General features: G+C 39.5%; 1 protein-coding gene across 6 annotated transcripts in view; it reads left to right on the top strand.

The window, feature by feature from the left end:
* The first annotated feature begins 10,904 nt into the window (after nucleotides 1–10,904).
* LOC100746638 (tensin-1) overlaps nucleotides 10,905–19,600 on the top strand; it is a 184,111-nt gene continuing 175,415 nt past the window's right edge. For 2 of the 6 annotated variants that reach the window (XM_024372080.2, XM_012393399.3), the window contains exon 1: nucleotides 10,905–12,279. In XM_024372080.2, the coding sequence (XP_024227848.1) occupies nucleotides 12,187–12,279 (93 nt within the window). In that variant the 5' untranslated portion in view covers nucleotides 10,905–12,186. The remainder of the gene's footprint in view (nucleotides 12,280–19,600) is intronic. The other 4 variants (XM_024372078.2, XM_012393405.2, XM_012393403.3 and 1 more) reach the window with 3 other exon arrangements.

Here is a 19,600-nt window from a genome sequence, read left to right as displayed (position 1 = left end):
ACTTTTCTCTCGTGGTTCTAATGCAGTTGCGGGCCTGTTCGAAGTATCTCAATACGCAATCGGCTGACTGATTTATCTGTTCATTACACGAAGTCGTTAATTCACGTTATTTACTCTTGGTTCGATTAATCCGCCGTGTAATTTAGACGGCTTGGCGCGTTTAATCCGCACGTCTCGCCACCTCGTAACCTTTGACGTCGTTGGTTAAAATCTAGCGCTATCTAAATTTTATTATCGCGTGCACATACATGGTTTTTATATTTCTTTTCGTTTCTTCTGTTTTTTCTTCTGACTGATCGTATACAATATTTTTTATACCGTAACCAGTTGAGGGGTTCATAGCAAGAACGATTTTTGTCTATGTTTGTTTCCATTCAGAAAAGCGAGAGAACATTCCAAATCTTTAATTTCTGTTAAATATATTCCGAATTAAAAGAAAAAGTTCATCATATTACAATGCAAACCTCATATAAAAAAAATGTTTGGTAGTCCTTGTCATTTTTTATTCGACAAAAAATTTTAAGATGCAGATCATCTTATATGAGTCTAAATTCTGACTACAAAAATATATTATTATCTTAATAATTGAAAAGTTCGACAAGCGTAGTTCTCGTTAAAAGCTCTTAAATTTTATGACATAATGGCACCATGGTTGATTTAAACATCGAATCGACGAATTATTTTTTATATCCACGAATCGTTGGCGCTTTTGCGAGACTTTCTATCTTGACATAATGTTGAGGAATGTTTCGTAGATAAACAGCAGTTTAATTACGCGGACGCCGGCGCTTAATTGCAACCCGGAAACATTCATTGTAGTTTTTGATTACTGCGGTTGCGGCGAACGCTCTCGAGTCTTCCTGAAACGAAAGTCTACACGATAATTTTTGAAGACCTCGAGTAGTAACTTCGCCTGCGCGCAAGTTTCTGTTATGCTTTCGTGGGAACGCAGAAACTTTATTTTTGTGGGATGTTGAGCGTTCTAAATTTGATAGAGAGAATAAAAAACTAAACCTTTTGTACTGTAAAAACCAGCCCTCGAAATTTTCCGTTGGACTTTTAACGTTTGACAAAATCGATAAACTTTAGAACTTTAGATATTCTAAGAACGAAACAGTATAACGAACAGTATACGAATATTTCTATGACGAGACAGAAAATATCGAAGATTAAACGATGGATATTTTTCCAAGATATGGCTCGAGAATAGCTCCGGACAAAGAAGCAAAGATAAATCACGCCAACGCATCGATACCATCCACCAGAAGGCAACAGCGACGAAGAAGGAGGAACGTGGTTAATGGGAACGGTTTATCGTTGGAACACTAAATCGTTATGGTTGAATGGAAAAATCTGCAACTTTATCGAGCGCGAAATTTATGTCGCGTGGCTTGCGTGCGAAATTTTCCTTGGCCATAAATTCCGATCGATTAATTCGAATCGCCGGGGGATGGTATCCCTATTATTCTAATCTGAGGATCGAGAAGGCGAGAAAGCTGTTTCCTTGCGAGTCGTTCCACCATTAAGTGACCGTCCCTTTTTCCTCAGGACGCGCATTCCTGCCCACGCTTTATGTTAGATGCTGAAACACGAAGAGAAAGGGAGGTTGGTGGGAAAAGAAATCACGGTGGCGTGTACACCGGAAACGCGTAAATCGGCGAGCGTTTAGTACGGTCGATGAGCTCAGTTTTATCGCTTCGTTTGCCTCTGTTTGCCTTTGCGAGAGTCACAGAAAAATTCTGCGAATGGAAAGACAGAGCGGCGAGCAGCTGAATTATTTTTAAGCTGTTAGGAGGTGGAAACGTTTTGCCACCCACGACCGATGATTTGGCGAATCTTGTTGAGAATTTATTTCTTTTATACGAGTTTTAAAATTATCTAAAGAAATCGTTTGGAGAGAATCAAATTTGTTAATTGGTTTAAATATTCCTTTCTTATGAATTAGTAAAATAATTCATGCTAGGATCAAAGAGAAACAGTGCCGGGTGATAAAGATAATTATCCTTTGTTAGAAAAGATAGAAAGGATAGAAAAGATAAAGTCGATTATTAATTAGTGGCACTGAACAATTAATTGCATTGGAAAGACTAAAGTGATTAGCCGTTACCACTTTCTCATGACAGAAATTTACAAATATCACGTCTATTTTAATGAGAATTCAACACAATGCAAAGATCTCTCTAAATTAATTGCAAACGAGGCTATAGAGATTCCGTACACGATTCTCGCAATTTGCATTAACAATTCAGCCACGCCACGAGAAAGTCGAAAGTGGCGTGCGAAATAGTCACATTTTACAGGGCTATTCGTCTTTCGTTGTCCTCATAGAGTCCACAAAAGTATCTCTAGCGCCAGCTAGAGGAAACAAAGGGAAGGGACCTAGAGAAGGGAAAATATTTGCCAACCGTCAGACGGATGCGGTTTTACATTTTCAGTAACGATATATTTCTCGAAGCTCTTTTAAATTCGTTCTAGATTTTAAACCATTTCGCATACACACTGAGTGTGTTTTCAACGATGAAACACGTGGTGGCGTGAAATCGATTTTGCTGCAATGTCCGGCCATGGAATCTGGGTACAGAGGCTGGTTTTCGAAAATACGAAGCTTCGTCGGAAGTACCAATTATTATCGAGAATTGAAAGGGAAGCTCGTTATTAATCGGAATTAACAAAGGTGAAATTTATCCAGGCGATTCGGTCCCGTCGGATTTTTAATTTTCACGGCATAATTGAGTATCGAGAGAATGAGTTATGGCCCATAAATTGTCCCTTTGGCTGGATTTTCCATTCGATATGCATATCGCCTTTCATAAATCTTTTCCCCACGAATTTCTAGCGGATAGCGAGAACTACGATCGGACACGTGTCCAGGAAATATTTTCGATGTTTTGATTCTCTGTTTGTGAAGTAGACAGACCGAGCAAATAAAGGATTGGCTTTACAGAAGTTGCGTCGTGGTTTCCGATCATGATGTACGACGTTCGTACGTGTTCCGATATGAGACTCGGCGAACATACGCTTCGATATTGCATCGTGTTTCATAGATACACGTTAAAGTGCATGTACATAGTTCCACTCCGGTGTAATAGCAGCCTCTGAAACCACTCGGTTACGATTATGTGTATTACCATCGTTATCGTGCGAATTCGCAGGTAATATGCTTTCGAAATTTTATCCACGCGGCAAAAGTACCACTTGTGCAAAATTATAAAAACTTTTTCTCGTTGTAGTTATTTCAATTAACTGCTCGCCGTACGATTCTTTTTGCGGGTACGTACGTTAGCTATTACCTATTTACTGCTGCAGGCGCTATCCCTAGCAAGACATTGAAATATTGTACCTATATGATTTATTCTTAGTAATTTACGGTCTTGCAATTTGGAGATGAAGTAGAAGCGTAAAATTTAACTTTGATAGAAGTACAGTCTAATTTCACTGTATTTGATCTATAACCTACATCACAAGTGCGATTCCATATCCCAAAAACAAAGGAATGGTACCAGTTTTCTCTTGCTCTAATATAAAAAGTAACGACACCTTTTTTGAAAGGATTGCTCTTATCTCCTCAGTCTTCCTTGGAAAATTTTCGTCTGGATCTTTTTTTCGTCTGAGTCAATAAATCGTCAAAAAACTGCGTGTTTGATAAACGATCGTTTTTGATGCGTTCTACTCTTGGAAAACACCGGAGACGTTCATTAATCAAAACCTCTAGTTGCCTCTTTATCGGACCATCGACACAAGAGCGGCGAAAACGTTCTATCAGACAAGGGGTAAAAGGGAAGCAGCACAGGAAAATGCAGGTCAATGCGGAGCACACAGGCCATTTGGCTATCTGACGTAGCACGAAAGTTAACGCAAGAGCATCGCCAGAATTGGCTGACCTCTTGGCTCGTGGTTTCTGAAACAACTTCGTTCGCTCGAACCACCGCCCAACTACCTCTTACGACCGTGTACGTCATTAACACTTTCTAACCAGCACAAAAGACGAATCAATAAGGCCTGTATTACATTCGAAGATCAATGATTCGAAGATCAGTTTTATCATTCGAAGATAAATCCATTTTTGTTAACTGTCTGACTGTTATATCGTTTGGTGGATAGAGACAAGTATTTTAGTACGAAATGAATCAAGCAAGGAATTCTCTGATAAATTTAAAGATACGAACCTTTTGAAAGGTGACAAGTTCACAATGTTTCGTAAAAAACGAACAACATTGGGTTAATTGTCATTTCAGTTGACATTAATTCATATTCATCTGTATGATTCTAATGTCATTAATATTTTTTATACGTCCAAGAGAATGACAAGGCATCTTAAATTTAGAAATTGTTCGTTTATGAAAAATGAGAAATGTGACGTACCATGTGGCGTACTAAGTGTATCACGCGAGGCCTTCGTTTAGTTTCATTTACATGCACTACTCGTAGACGAACCAGTTCGATTTCTCGTTTTAACATTCAGATTTTGTTATTCAACCCTCGATGAGACGCGTTAAAGAAAAGGGCAAAAGTTTTCTCATCTTCTGGTTGACCCGATTCTTTACGATCCTCTGGCCTGGTTCTCTCTTCCCTGCGTTTTACAGTACCTCGCGCGCCTAATTTTTCCCTATAAAGATGGCTTTCCAAGCTGTACTATTAGAGAGGAAAGTAACAACGCGGATGCGTCGAAAACGCGAGAGGGAAAACAGGGAACGTTTGCAACCGATACGATCTCCCCCACTTGCTCTGGAGTCTGTAAGTTGGAGCACGCTGTCTTAAATTTTATTTTATCGCAGTTTTCGCGGCGGCCAGAAACTTTTACGATCCCTTCTCTGGGAATAATTTGTGGCAGGTTTTGTTCCTGGAACGAATACTTTTCCTGAAAATTGTAAGTTAGAAGATCAGGAGATTGCATGTAGTACGTTATGGAGCATTAGAAGTTGGTAAAAAATGAAGGGTTTTCCTCTTGATAGGATTTATTTAAGTAGGATTTATAGTTAAAAATATCCAGGAATTTGCAGACAATTTTTTATAATTGTATAGAATTCAATAGAGATTTCGTAAAAGTAATAGTTTCATTGTTTATTTTCTGTATTATTAACAATTCTTAGTTATCGCAATCGAGATATAAATGTTCTTTACAATTTGTTTCATCGAATATGCCTGTTAAAGTTCGGTTCATAACGACTTCAATACTTACAGTACCTATAAAACGTGCCTGCACATATTCTTATTTGTGAAATTTAATATACCTGGACCTAATTAATCAGCACGTCAATGCTACAACAAATACGTAATAATTACAACGTAAATAGTTTTTGTGACGGCTGTATGCATCTCGTTGTAGCGAAGAAAGTTTCGACAATAAGAAGAGAAGAATACAGTCGAATGGATATCAGAAAGCAATCTAAAATAATAAAAGAAAAGAGAAAATATTGTAAGAAAAATCTTACGAATAGAAACATCGAACAACACCGTAAAGTACAGAGAGAATGGTTCTGTGAAAATACGAGAGAATGTGCTTATAAAAATGGCAAACACAGGAACGATAGTCCTATCTTACCTAACTCGTATTTATTCAAAGAATAAAGTGTTGCAAAATATACTGAACGTTTACCATCGCAATTTTAAAAACTCCCAGAGTTTAGAAAACTTCAAAGTACACTCGCGTAGCTTATTACTCTCAGTGATGGTGAAGGAACTTCCATGGAAGATTCTCTGCAACGCTGTAGGTAATTTCCTTTCTCCCCGAGCAGTTGTGTTTCGTGGAAACGAAGAAAACGCTGCTGGCTTCCGGATTCAACCCTTTCTGGCCGTAGGCGAGCAGCACGTGCCCAGAAAGAGATCCGAAGCCGGGTGCCCGCGATATTAAGTATTCCACTCGCATTACCTCCCGCTGAACAGAAAGTTACACACACCTCGTTATGCGGCCAGAAGCGGCACCAGCAGCGTTGTGCAAACTTAATTAGCGACTACGGCCGGCGGACATCGAGAAAGGAGAGACACTTCGAAGAAGCCGATGATTTATCTGTGCGGGGTCCTGCAGGCCCTGGAATCTCGTTCCGTGGCCGTGAAAGAGGGCAGCTTCGATTGTAATTGCCAGTGCAACGTGGTAACGTGTCTAGGTAATGACCATGTGTAACGTAATTAGGTGCATCTATGTACAGTATAGTAATGAACTTGCGTATTGAATTATTTGAGCTCGAAATAGTTTTGTTCAGAAATATAAAATGAAAATGACATTTTTTGTCGAATTATTTCCATTTGATAGATCAGTGTTTTTAGGAAAATTGTGATTTTAGTATACAGTGAGAAATTCTTTATTGAATTATTTAAGGTTGGTAAAGTATTTTGGGGAAAATTGTGGTCTTGCTATACAGCAGCGAGCATATAATTCAATTTAATTTAGTTTATAATTGAAGAGCTTTCCATCCATGTAACCTAGTCTTTTATACGCTCGCCACTGCATATATTATACAATGCATTAAATATCAATATTATTAACATAATTATTGCGGCGCAAAGAATGAAGTAAATAATATGCAAATTTAGAAAGCGTAAATATTAATATTCCACACGTATCAGATATTCTAATTCGGTATCGCTACAGCGATTTATTTTCAGAATTATAGACTACATAATATTACTCTGAATTAACAACGCAATGATGCTATGAATTAGGTAAATGCTCTACTAAATTCAAATATTTTATCTTAAACGCAAAATATTCATGCAATTACATCATTAATCGCAACGAGATACATTTTAATCTCCCCATTCCAAATCGAACAGTATTAATAGCATGTGCGATTTTAACTGGACGATCAAGGGACTCGTAAACACGTACGACTAAAATCTCATTTAGTAGGAAATAAACAGTGTTCGCTATGGATTGTTAAAATATGTCTATTCGGTAATTAATTGCTCTTGTTTTCACCCCGGGTTTACACACGGTTAAACGTACAATAAACTAAGCGCCACTGGTCTGTTATCGTGTTTATTTGTTCTTCGTATTTTCAGTCTACTACATCGTCGTGGTAGCAAAGATTACATAAATCACTCGAAAATTCCAGACCCGCGATGCGTTTCGATGCATCAAAGAAAGATGTAGAAGGAAATTCCTCGTAGCTCTCGTTACCTTGACTTCCGTTCGATCATCGCTCGATCCATGGTAGCTCGTGTGTAAATACGTGGTACAGCACTGGCTTTATAGGCTCCCGTCGTAAAGATTTGCTCGGCTGCTGCGCCACGACGAGATGTAAACATGCTTCCCGTTGATATCGTGCTTGTACGACACAGTACAGCATACGGGGCATTTTGTTTCACGTGGTAACGTAATTTGCCTCCATCTAGGACCCACGTTGGCGTTTTTCCATCGACACCGTTACCATCTTCTCATAACTTGAATTTACTGACCGGACGATAAACCATAGATACCGGTTTATAAAGGGTTCCACGGTGGTACGAAGAAAGTTTTTTGTGCGATACGTCCTGTTATGTGTCTGTTACAGATCGTAACGATGTACTTTATTATGTATCTAGATCGTAACGACGATGGAAAGGAATGTAGTAACATCTAGAAGGAAACAAATGATCGATGTGGTTAGAGGGGAAAGAATAAGAAATGTAACCAGTATGTGTGGACATTAGCCGAAGGGTTGACTCGTGACACGAAAATATTTGTACAAGTGTACAATCTTTGCTAGAAGTTTCAATCATCTATACGCGTTGCCTAATGCATCTATCTATTTCCATCTGCGTACGAGCCTTGAAACGATCTGTAAAAAATACCATGAAATAATATTGACGAGGTATAAAATCCTGCCTCTCATAAAACTTCGACCTCGTTTCGAAAAAGGTTGAATCATAGGTATACGTCTGATTTTCTTTCAACTCATCGGCAAGTAATCCCATGCCCTATTGACGAATATCGTAAAGATATGGCAAATAAACTAACCAAACAAGAAGTGCTCTAAACGAATTTATTGAATCTTATATCGAACCTTGTATCGAATGGTTTTAAAGTGTTGTTTGTCGAGGAGGAATAATAAGGTTCGATCGTTTTCGGTTCGATCATCTTCTGTTGAATCGTCACAAAAGCAGGGCCAGCGATCGTAGTGGAGGCGCAGATGCGGAGAGCTGCGCTGCGTTTCGACACGGATTGTCGATTCCTTCCGCCCCTCTGTACCGGCCCTCTAGTTGTGTTTCGTGGAAACGAAGAAAACGCTGCTGGCTTCCGGATTCAACCCTTTCTGGCCGTAGGCGAGCAGCACGTGCCCAGAAAGAGATCCGAAGCCGGGTGCCCGCGATATTAAGTATTCCACTCGCATTACCTCCCGCTGAACAGAAAGTTACACACACCTCGTTATGCGGCCAGAAGCGGCACCAGCAGCGTTGTGCAAACTTAATTAGCGACTACGGCCGGCGGACATCGAGAAAGGAGAGACACTTCGAAGAAGCCGATGATTTATCTGTGCGGGGTCCTGCAGGCCCTGGAATCTCGTTCCGTGGCCGTGAAAGAGGGCAGCTTCGATTGTAATTGCCAGTGCAACGTGGTAACGTGTCTAGGTAATGACCATGTGTAACGTAATTAGGTGCATCTATGTACAGTATAGTAATGAACTTGCGTATTGAATTATTTGAGCTCGAAATAGTTTTGTTCAGAAATATAAAATGAAAATGACATTTTTTGTCGAATTATTTCCATTTGATAGATCAGTGTTTTTAGGAAAATTGTGATTTTAGTATACAGTGAGAAATTCTTTATTGAATTATTTAAGGTTGGTAAAGTATTTTGGGGAAAATTGTGGTCTTGCTATACAGCAGCGAGCATATAATTCAATTTAATTTAGTTTATAATTGAAGAGCTTTCCATCCATGTAACCTAGTCTTTTATACGCTCGCCACTGCATATATTATACAATGCATTAAATATCAATATTATTAACATAATTATTGCGGCGCAAAGAATGAAGTAAATAATATGCAAATTTAGAAAGCGTAAATATTAATATTCCACACGTATCAGATATTCTAATTCGGTATCGCTACAGCGATTTATTTTCAGAATTATAGACTACATAATATTACTCTGAATTAACAACGCAATGATGCTATGAATTAGGTAAATGCTCTACTAAATTCAAATATTTTATCTTAAACGCAAAATATTCATGCAATTACATCATTAATCGCAACGAGATACATTTTAATCTCCCCATTCCAAATCGAACAGTATTAATAGCATGTGCGATTTTAACTGGACGATCAAGGGACTCGTAAACACGTACGACTAAAATCTCATTTAGTAGGAAATAAACAGTGTTCGCTATGGATTGTTAAAATATGTCTATTCGGTAATTAATTGCTCTTGTTTTCACCCCGGGTTTACACACGGTTAAACGTACAATAAACTAAGCGCCACTGGTCTGTTATCGTGTTTATTTGTTCTTCGTATTTTCAGTCTACTACATCGTCGTGGTAGCAAAGATTACATAAATCACTCGAAAATTCCAGACCCGCGATGCGTTTCGATGCATCAAAGAAAGATGTAGAAGGAAATTCCTCGTAGCTCTCGTTACCTTGACTTCCGTTCGATCATCGCTCGATCCATGGTAGCTCGTGTGTAAATACGTGGTACAGCACTGGCTTTATAGGCTCCCGTCGTAAAGATTTGCTCGGCTGCTGCGCCACGACGAGATGTAAACATGCTTCCCGTTGATATCGTGCTTGTACGACACAGTACAGCATACGGGGCATTTTGTTTCACGTGGTAACGTAATTTGCCTCCATCTAGGACCCACGTTGGCGTTTTTCCATCGACACCGTTACCATCTTCTCATAACTTGAATTTACTGACCGGACGATAAACCATAGATACCGGTTTATAAAGGGTTCCACGGTGGTACGAAGAAAGTTTTTTGTGCGATACGTCCTGTTATGTGTCTGTTACAGATCGTAACGATGTACTTTATTATGTATCTAGATCGTAACGACGATGGAAAGGAATGTAGTAACATCTAGAAGGAAACAAATGATCGATGTGGTTAGAGGGGAAAGAATAAGAAATGTAACCAGTATGTGTGGACATTAGCCGAAGGGTTGACTCGTGACACGAAAATATTTGTACAAGTGTACAATCTTTGCTAGAAGTTTCAATCATCTATACGCGTTGCCTAATGCATCTATCTATTTCCATCTGCGTACGAGCCTTGAAACGATCTGTAAAAAATACCATGAAATAATATTGACGAGGTATAAAATCCTGCCTCTCATAAAACTTCGACCTCGTTTCGAAAAAGGTTGAATCATAGGTATACGTCTGATTTTCTTTCAACTCATCGGCAAGTAATCCCATGCCCTATTGACGAATATCGTAAAGATATGGCAAATAAACTAACCAAACAAGAAGTGCTCTAAACGAATTTATTGAATCTTATATCGAACCTTGTATCGAATGGTTTTAAAGTGTTGTTTGTCGAGGAGGAATAATAAGGTTCGATCGTTTTCGGTTCGATCATCTTCTGTTGAATCGTCACAAAAGCAGGGCCAGCGATCGTAGTGGAGGCGCAGATGCGGAGAGCTGCGCTGCGTTTCGACACGGATTGTCGATTCCTTCCGCCCCTCTGTACCGGCCCTCTGAGCGCTCTTCGGGGTCCCGGCTGGTATTTTCTGTCAGTCGACGGCAGGCCGCGGGTCGAGCTGGTCGAGAAAAGCTGACGTTCGTAAAATCAAGTCGCTCGACACGCGCACCGCTCCATTCTCACGCGTATACATTTACTTTACGACACGAGACACTGCATTTTGACGTTCCTCCATTTCAAAATTTCAATTAATGGACAAATAATGGATGAAAATACAGAAATATTGAAGATATTGTATATCAATGATGAAATATTTCTCTTGAGTTGAGACATTTAAAAAAATTTGAAAGAGGATTTTCAAATGTTGACAGCTGGCTTAAAAGTATCTATTGTTTGAGCAATTGAAGTTTAAAATATTACGGAATTAACGGTGCAAAGTTTCTTGAATTTTGAGAAGAAATTGCAATCTATCGTCGAGTTACCCGATAATCCCTGAAGCTTATTACGCAGAAATTGAAGATGAGATGAGATTACGCAGAAATGATCAGACAGGTTGATGAATGTGCGATGACAACTACCAGAAGCTAATCCACCTTCAAGCTCGTTTCTTACGAGTTTACGAAGTTTTTAGTGAATATATTTTCTAATATCAAACTTCTGAAAAATCTTATAATAATCCAAGTGATAAAAATGATCTCGCTTTAACTCAAAAAAATAAAAATTCGTAAATCGCACCAGTCATATATACCCATTGAATAATATTTCTCGCGATTTGTGGGAAATATTATCGTCATTAGTGGAAAAGGTTGATCGCAGAAGAGTCGACGAAACGAAGATAAGGGACGCGGTGACCCAGGCTGTCAAGACGCGTATAAAATCGACGATAGCAAAGTCGACAGTCGGCAGTGTCGCGGCAGCCGCGCGCGAGAGAGGACGTCGTCGTTAGTGCTACGTCGACGCGTGGAAAAGTCAGCATAGAAAAGTCAGCGTGGAAACGTTAATGCTTCCCACCACGCTGTGTTTTCGCTTTGTCAATCATCTCGCAAGAATTGTGTTCGTTTGTGTTCTTATCGCAACCTGCCTCGATTGTGCCTGAACGAATCGATCCACGATACATTACGAATGAAAATCATGCTTAAGGGACGATCTATAGTGCGACCAGCTAATTAACTTGCAGTCAAGACGCTTCGTTTCGATGCAAAATCACGACGTACGTGGTCTGCGCTTGGAGATACATAGAATTATTAACGAATCAGTGATGAATCGGTGAAAAGTTCAAAGTAGAAGGAAAGACTCACAGAATTCATAGAATAGTCGAAAAGGAAATTTTCATTGAAAAGAAAAACGAAGAATCCTGACGAACAAATTTAAAGGTTCGGATTAAGTCCTGGGTTGAATCCGGTTTAAAAGCGCGCGACTTTCCCAACTTTTCAAAAGATCCGCGAGATGCAGCGAACGAAAGACGCAGATAACAACGTAAAGCCGAGGAAGCCTTGAGGGATTTGCGGAAGGAGGACGAGAACGAGCTAGTGACTGGCAGGGAAGCGAGAAAGAGAGAAGTAGGAAAGAGAAGAATCGGAGTCGCGAACAAGAGGCAACGGAGAGGCGAGAAAACACTCGAGGAATGCCGTGGATAAAGTGTTTGGGCGGCGGAGGCGGAAAGGCCAGAAGAGGCAAACCACTCAGCGTCAGCCAGCCGATCCACCTGCTCGTCAAGGTATGATTTGCCTTAGTATTTCCCTCGACGAATTTTCCAAGCAAAATTTCTCCTCAATGTCTATGAAGAGTTTCCGACGGGGTGGTCCTGTTGCAAGATGGGTGTTAATATTGCGTTTAAATTATATTGCACATGGCCCCCGATCAATTCGGCTATCGATGGTTTTCTCTTTTTTCTTCTGTGTTAAAGAGGTCCTCGAGTCAAATCTGGAAGGGATTCTGGCTCCAGATAGGCGACTTTATGGCCGCTCTTTAACTTTACTGGCACGGTTACGTGCTACTAAATCGCCGTATACACGCTTATCCACTTGTGTTGGATATATTTAGCATGATCAATGACGTAAATATTAATTTAGAGATTTCGATAGGGAAATGATGAGTAGTGGAGATTATTGAAGTTAATACTTAACAGGAAGTTATCGTGATCTTGTATCGAAGACGTATCATTGACAAAAAAAAAAAAAGGGCGTCAGAGGAAAATATCTAAATGGTAATCTTGTCTGGTGATCTCTTCATTCATTGGAAAATCGTGTGTTCTAAGATCTCCTTCGCCGATAATTTAGCGACAAGCCAGCTCCGTCCTTTGTCCTAATTGCCTTCCATCCCTCCGACAGTTCTGTATCACGGAAACAAAGGACAGAACTCATAGATAACGCAGACAACGTTTACACGAAGCGTTTAATAAGCGTGTCGCGTTCAGCGAGAGGCAGCTTAACTAGGAAGATGGAGCGCGGGAACAAAGAATGAAGAAAAAGGCGATAGACAAGAAAAAAAGAGAGTCGGACGAGGAATGGGTTAAAACGATTATTGGGCGAGCATTTCTTTCGTGTTGGAATGCCATAAAGCTGGATAGATACGAAACCCTGAGATGACAAAGGGGCACCATGGTGGCCCTTTCAACCAGCCTTGATTTATTAATTTCTTCGTCGAAGACCTGCTCCTTTGAATCGACTGACCCAGACCGCCCCGCGGCCGATTGTATCGATTCAATGATACATCCGCACGACCCACCAATTAAATTGATAATAACCACGCCGCGTTACCTGCTTGTTATCGTGCCTGCTGGCTGACTCTTAACGCAATAGTTAAGTGACACACACTTGTGCGCGATCGTCACGATGAAGAGGACTGGCCTCGAAGGGATCAGATCGACGAGAAAATCTCACTTGACACTCGAATCTCTCGATTGACACGTTTTCATTCGGTTGATATCTCAATTTTTGCAAAATTGTATTGAATTGGCAGAATGACAGCTTCTAGTTCTCTTATACAAGTCTGTTCGTTCGAAAGGATAGAATTTTGGACTACAGCCAGTAAAAATTAACTAAATTCGAATTTTCTATTATTTACTGAGTGAGTAGCGTGAAGTAGGAAGTTGTTTAGGTCTGGTGGTCGAGTTCCTTTGTATGAGTAATATTTGGAATACATACGATTCTTTGGATCAGATCCAAGTTATATATTTCGAGAACAGTTAACGATTCTGGTGGATGACTGCTGGTTTGATCTTAAGTAGTTACAAATTACTAGATTTCAATTATCGTGGAAAGTATGTCAGACGAAAATTGTCATTGTCACTGTGGCAGACGTGTTCACATTATCAAGGTAATTATCGAAGCACAAAAGCGACTTGAAAACAAGGTCGAATCCTCTTTCGTGTAGTTTCCTACGTTCTTCTTTTGAAACGACATCCGCTATTCAACACTTTTTTTATGCAAATAACGTCGCCTGGTCTGTAATTAAACGAAATTAAATTAAAACAATGTGGTGGAACTGAACGACGAATTAATTTATACGGCAAGAAGCGATTGATCCTCGAATTAATTAAACGCCGGTCAAAATTGAATTTCTCCGATTAAAATTTACGACCGTTCTGTTGCGAATGATCGTTTACTTTTTTTTGGAATATCGCGTCACCTGTTCTGACAAAATATGTAATTCGTCAAGTCTGCTAACGAGTTACAACATATACTACCGTCCATGAGTTTTTGTACAATTAAATTGGGTGTAATCCGATCAAAATGTTGATGTTTCTGGTATATGTTCAATGTTGTGGTTGAAAAATGCTTCTTTAGTGTTGATTCTTTATCTTCGATCGGTACTCTGCTAAATTTAAACTAAGACAAGAAATATATCACTTAAGATCCATGTTTATCCGTAAAGGAGAGCTGACTATAAAGTTTTGGAATGTTGCTAGAGACATATATCTCAGTCCCATTAACATCGAAAAATTGAACAGACTTGTAGTCGCCTAATTTATAATGGTTTAGAAAAGTATTTTAATACTTACGTAACTTTTTCGAATGTATTATGTGTGTTATAGAAAACATATCGAGCTTTCATTAACAGTAGTGTAACATATGGTATATACCATAATTATATTGCTAAAATATGAAACTAATCTTCACATGTATGTAGAAGTTGCAAAGTATTCATTATTCAAAAAATCGATACCAGAATCTAAAATAATTTAGAAGTGTTCACATACTTATAAGACATTAACGTACATCAAACAGGGAGCCATAATGAAACAGGCAATCAGAATCCCGGGCGAAGTCCTCTCACGATAAAATAGAGTCCCACGCGAGGCTCGTTTTGTTTCAGGTAGCAACTCGGAGGCGTCGTTAAGCGAATTAAGTACACAGACTAAAAATCATGCGCTAATAGCGGCGCGCAATTAAATAATAGTAAAGCGTGCTACCACCCGTGGTTGCGTGCTGCAGCGATTTCATTAAAGCGCCACTTAGCATCGCGAATGCGATATTCCGTAGAATGAATGCGTCCATGAAGCTGGCCATTCTCGCTGCTCGTTCTCCGCGCTCCTAAAACTCGCCTAGGCGAAAACTTTGCCGCGTGTTTGTCTCTCTCATTTATACGAAAACGAGCGTACCGTCGGAATCACACGATAAAGATAAAAAACTTAACTTTTTATCACTTTCTGGATTTTTTGTCACTTTTTGTATTTTTCACGATTAATAGATGTTTTTTTTAAAGAGTCTTGTTTGTTTTTTAAATATTTTTTGTTACTGCAAGATGTTATTCCTAACGCAGACGTGACGACGTGTGCGAGCTATCCGCGATCATGCGAGCGCACCACGTCTGTTATTATAACCGTACCATTATCGGTACTATACACCTGTACGGATTGGTTCTGGCCTGTGTACGCCGCCCATCAGCAAGCACGCTCCAGAGCTGGCAATTAAATTAGCGAGCCCCTGGCAATTCTGCGATTTTTCACATGACGAAACTTTATGTAATAGTACTCGAACGGAGATGAAAGGTCGCGACTCCGATGATCTCGAGGAGTGTCTTTGGAATTTGCTTAATTCTAGTCTACATTAGTATATTACTCTTCCACGCGAATTACTTCTGGCCTTTTATAGACTTCGTATTTCCTAATCTCAGCAACAGTGTCAGATTTCTGCATTACGTATCATAATCTCGTAAAGATGTTCAGGTATAAGTAAACGTGCATTTAAAGTCTGTTATCAAACATGCATGGAACGAAATTCCACGCATTGCATCACGTTCCTCCTGGCGCTACACTTGCTTTGTACAAAGCCCGGCAATTAAGTCAGCGCACCTGCCACGCAATTATGCGAATTTTTCTCCAGGCACGCTCACCGTCACGGCAAATATGTTAGACCACATTTGACGGCGTATTTTTTCTTTTTACACGCATTTTTTGTCATGCGTGTACATGCTTAATACGTCTAATCGATTTGAACCGATCAGCTCAGATCGGATTACGCGTTTGCTTAGAAAACTCGGTAGAAAATTCCAAACGAAGCGATTTCTTGATATTCTCTGTATGCGTACGCGGAAAATTGAAATTGAGTGGTGAAAAGTACCTCGTGAAACAGGATCGATCGATCGAAGGAAAACACTCGACACGCTTCGATTACCTTTGGCTAAAAGGTTAAAAGCCGGGCTGGCGATATCTTTCACGGTGAATCAGCGAAGGCTCATAATTCTCCGGGAAGATTAGGAAAGTCTCATAACTATCGTCATCATCGTGAATGCTCTCCCGGTAACCGGTACGTGTACCAGCTCGTATATTACGCGGAACGTATGTGCGCATGCCATTGAATAGTACACACGGCAAAACAATGTTTTATTGGCTGGGTCCGCTCCCCCGGAACGGAGCTGCAACGTTCCTTTCAACTTTTTCTAGGCCAAACCAGCTCCAAAATTAATCTTACGGATATTAGACTCACCTAGAAGCTCCACTTTACATATCTCGATCTTTTACTTTGTTTTATCTCTATTTTATCTGTGTGGCAATTGGGAAGTTGAAGTGGTAAATGGTATAAGAATGCCACGAGTAAAGATTCTTGATAGAAACAGAGAATTTACAGTTAATTTTAATGTTCATATCTGTTATATGAATCTTCGCCTCTCTATTTTGCTCTTTTTCTTTTTTCCCTGTTGCAATTGAGGAGTTAAAATAGAACAAGATTTTAGTAAAAACAAAGAATGTATTTTTGTTCATTTTCTGAAAGGTATGAAAACTCAGCGTTTACCTTTTTTTCGATAGACTTACAGAAAAAATAAATGGTAAAAATATATCTTCCATCTCTTCCAACTACAATCGTAGCTCTATTTTGTCATTGTCCTAAAAGATAAAATAAATTATTCTAGCACTTTTAACTCTTTTCGCTGTATTCCGCTGTGAAAAATCGCTTTCTACTTTTTAGTACTTCAATCGTTTATCATTTCACAGTCTGAGTTATTTAAATTTAAAAGCAATATTCTCTCTATTTCGGTGGCATTTACGCTGTTTTTAACAATCTCATAAAAGTAATGGGAATTAAATTTTCGCCGTTTTAAAGAAGGTAGAAGTTTCCGAAGAGCATAGAAATTAAATAACACGACTGATATAATAAGAAGATGGAGAAGTAAAAATGTAATGGCGATTCTATTTTTGAAACGCCATCGATATTCAAGGCTGAGAAGAGCGCGTTTTCTCTACGTGAAACGTCAAAGTGTCCGAGAGGTAGACACGTACGTGGGTGTCGATAATGTTGTGACACCGCTTAAAAGGTGTAAAGTAAAGACTGTGTGTGCGAAGCAAACAATTTTCGAGTTTATTGAGCGAACGCCCGCCGGCGAACGGTTTCAGGAGCCGAGTCCATGCGCGTAGGCAGATATACTTACCTCCTAACGTTTCAAAGCGTTTCTTAACGTTTAACAGCCCCTTTTCATCTTGACGAACCTCCATAATAAATTTAGAGTCGCGTAACGATTCGACTATTTCATTGATTCGAAGAATTTGGCACGACGTACACACCTTGTGTTATTACATTCAATTGCAAACACATAGGTATTAGAGTTTGTTCTTATTGCGAAAGTTTGCGGGAATTTCGCACGTGGTGCACGGTCGGTGTTAATGGTATCCAAATTCGAGACAAATTGTACTAACAAGATTAGAACAGACTAGTCAATTACCCGATGACTCCATCCTTGTTCTATTTTTGAACTCAGGGACGTTCAGAGACTGGAAGAGTCACCCCTTCCAAAATGGTCGTCAAAAATAACACGTTTGCAGACGTTCGATGACATTTCTACTCATTCGCTTGCCAAATCTGGTGCCCAATTGGGTCAGAAAGTGCACGTGACGAAGCTTAATATCGGAATCTTCGATGTCTAAAGACAAGCAAAAGAGGAAGTTAAAGTATGCAGTGACCGAAATACGCTTCATTTGTATCGTCAAAAAGGAATTGCAGTGAACTTATAAAGTTTCTATGAAAAATAGCAAATTAATCATTCTCAGTGCGCAGTTCTGCTATTTATCTAAACTTCTGACGTACAACACTTGAAGAGATTTATAGAAGGGGAATCTTAAAAGTTTCCGGACAGGAGTAGCGAAGTTGAAGAGGTAGTAACGGCGGAATTGAATTGAGAAATTATTCGAGTGCTTACCGGACGAGGCTGCCAGTTCCGAAAAAGGAGGAAAGACGCGGAAAAGCAATACAGAGAAAGAGGGTTAACGAGCAACGAGCCGAGAGAAAAGAAACGAACACTGGTGGAGATTAAATCGCGCGATATCACGGCTTAACGATTCGAGTCTTGCGCGAGCGACGATGGCCGACCTCTTGAGATTCCTTAATTGCAGCTGCACGCCGGTGCGCAATTAAAAGTTCTTCAATTGGGACACACGTATCGCATCTCGCGGTACCTCGTAGTTTTATCCAACCCTTTGGGTCAACTACGTAGAATCTTTTTGCTCGTCGGATTATCTTCGTAGAAAGCTAGTTCAGGCTTGCGTATCCCGTTTCATGAATGGGTCAGCCATATCCAGAAATTTTGCTGACACCTGCTTCACACTTGCACGATTCCAGTGCAATTATGCCTCTGAAATAATCAATGTGAATGAAAATGATGTGCAGTGCTAAAGAATCAAGGACTTCTTTTATTCTATTAATTATTCGCGTTTGCGATATTAAACATAAGAATATGCAGTGAATAATATGTGAATGAAAATAAAAAAATGAAAATGATGTGCAGTGCTAAAGAATCAAGGACTTCTTTTATTCTATTAATTATTCGTGTTTGCGATATTAAACACAAGAATGTGCAGTTTTAATTATTCCGTTCTTATAATAAGCTTTGGCTTAGTGAACAGCATAAATGAAGCATGATAATACTCGTCGCAAATAATTTTCTTATTCTTTGAATTATCCCCATTTACAATTGAATTCAAGAATAAACAGTTCTTATTTTTCGTGTTAATAACAGAATTTAGTAATTCGTATCGTCCAAAGTGAAATAAAGCGATGATCAGAATAAAAGACATAATTTTTGCTGTTCATACTTGATAACACAATCTAAATACGCTCTTTGAAGTAAAGCAGAATGATCATCAGTATAAAAGCAAAAATCAAGAATTTTTTATCGTCTAATCCATTTGCACTTGCGATACCAAATACGAGAGAAACCTGGTAACTACATCGTCGATCGTTTAGCTTCTATCGCAAATTATCATCGAAGATTTCCCTAAAAAGATCCGAAATACGTTCAGGATGCTGTCAGGAAGACTTTACATAAAAGCAATGAATTCCCCGAAGGATTTTCGTAACAACTGCTCTGATCCTCCGTTTTTTCCCATTGCCAGAATACTTTGTAAAAGAAAGAAGAAGTTTGAGACCCAGCCATAGATCTTGGCGAGGGGACGTTGAGCGATAGCAATAAGGAAGCATCAGAGAGATTCCCGTGCCTCGATCAGTCTCTCATTGTTTCTGAATAATTGATGCAGCACTTGGCGTCGTTGGTCGATCGTCCAGAGAGAACAATCGACCTGTTCGTGTGTGGCTTGGATGAAACCC

The sequence above is a fragment of the Bombus impatiens genome, unplaced genomic scaffold, assembly GCF_000188095.3.
Source record: "Bombus impatiens unplaced genomic scaffold, BIMP_2.2 scf_2880, whole genome shotgun sequence".
In the NCBI taxonomy this organism is placed as follows: Eukaryota; Metazoa; Arthropoda; class Insecta; order Hymenoptera; family Apidae; genus Bombus; species Bombus impatiens.
The sequence above is the reverse complement of the archived record's forward strand: the minus strand, read 5'-3'. Positions and strand labels throughout refer to the sequence as shown.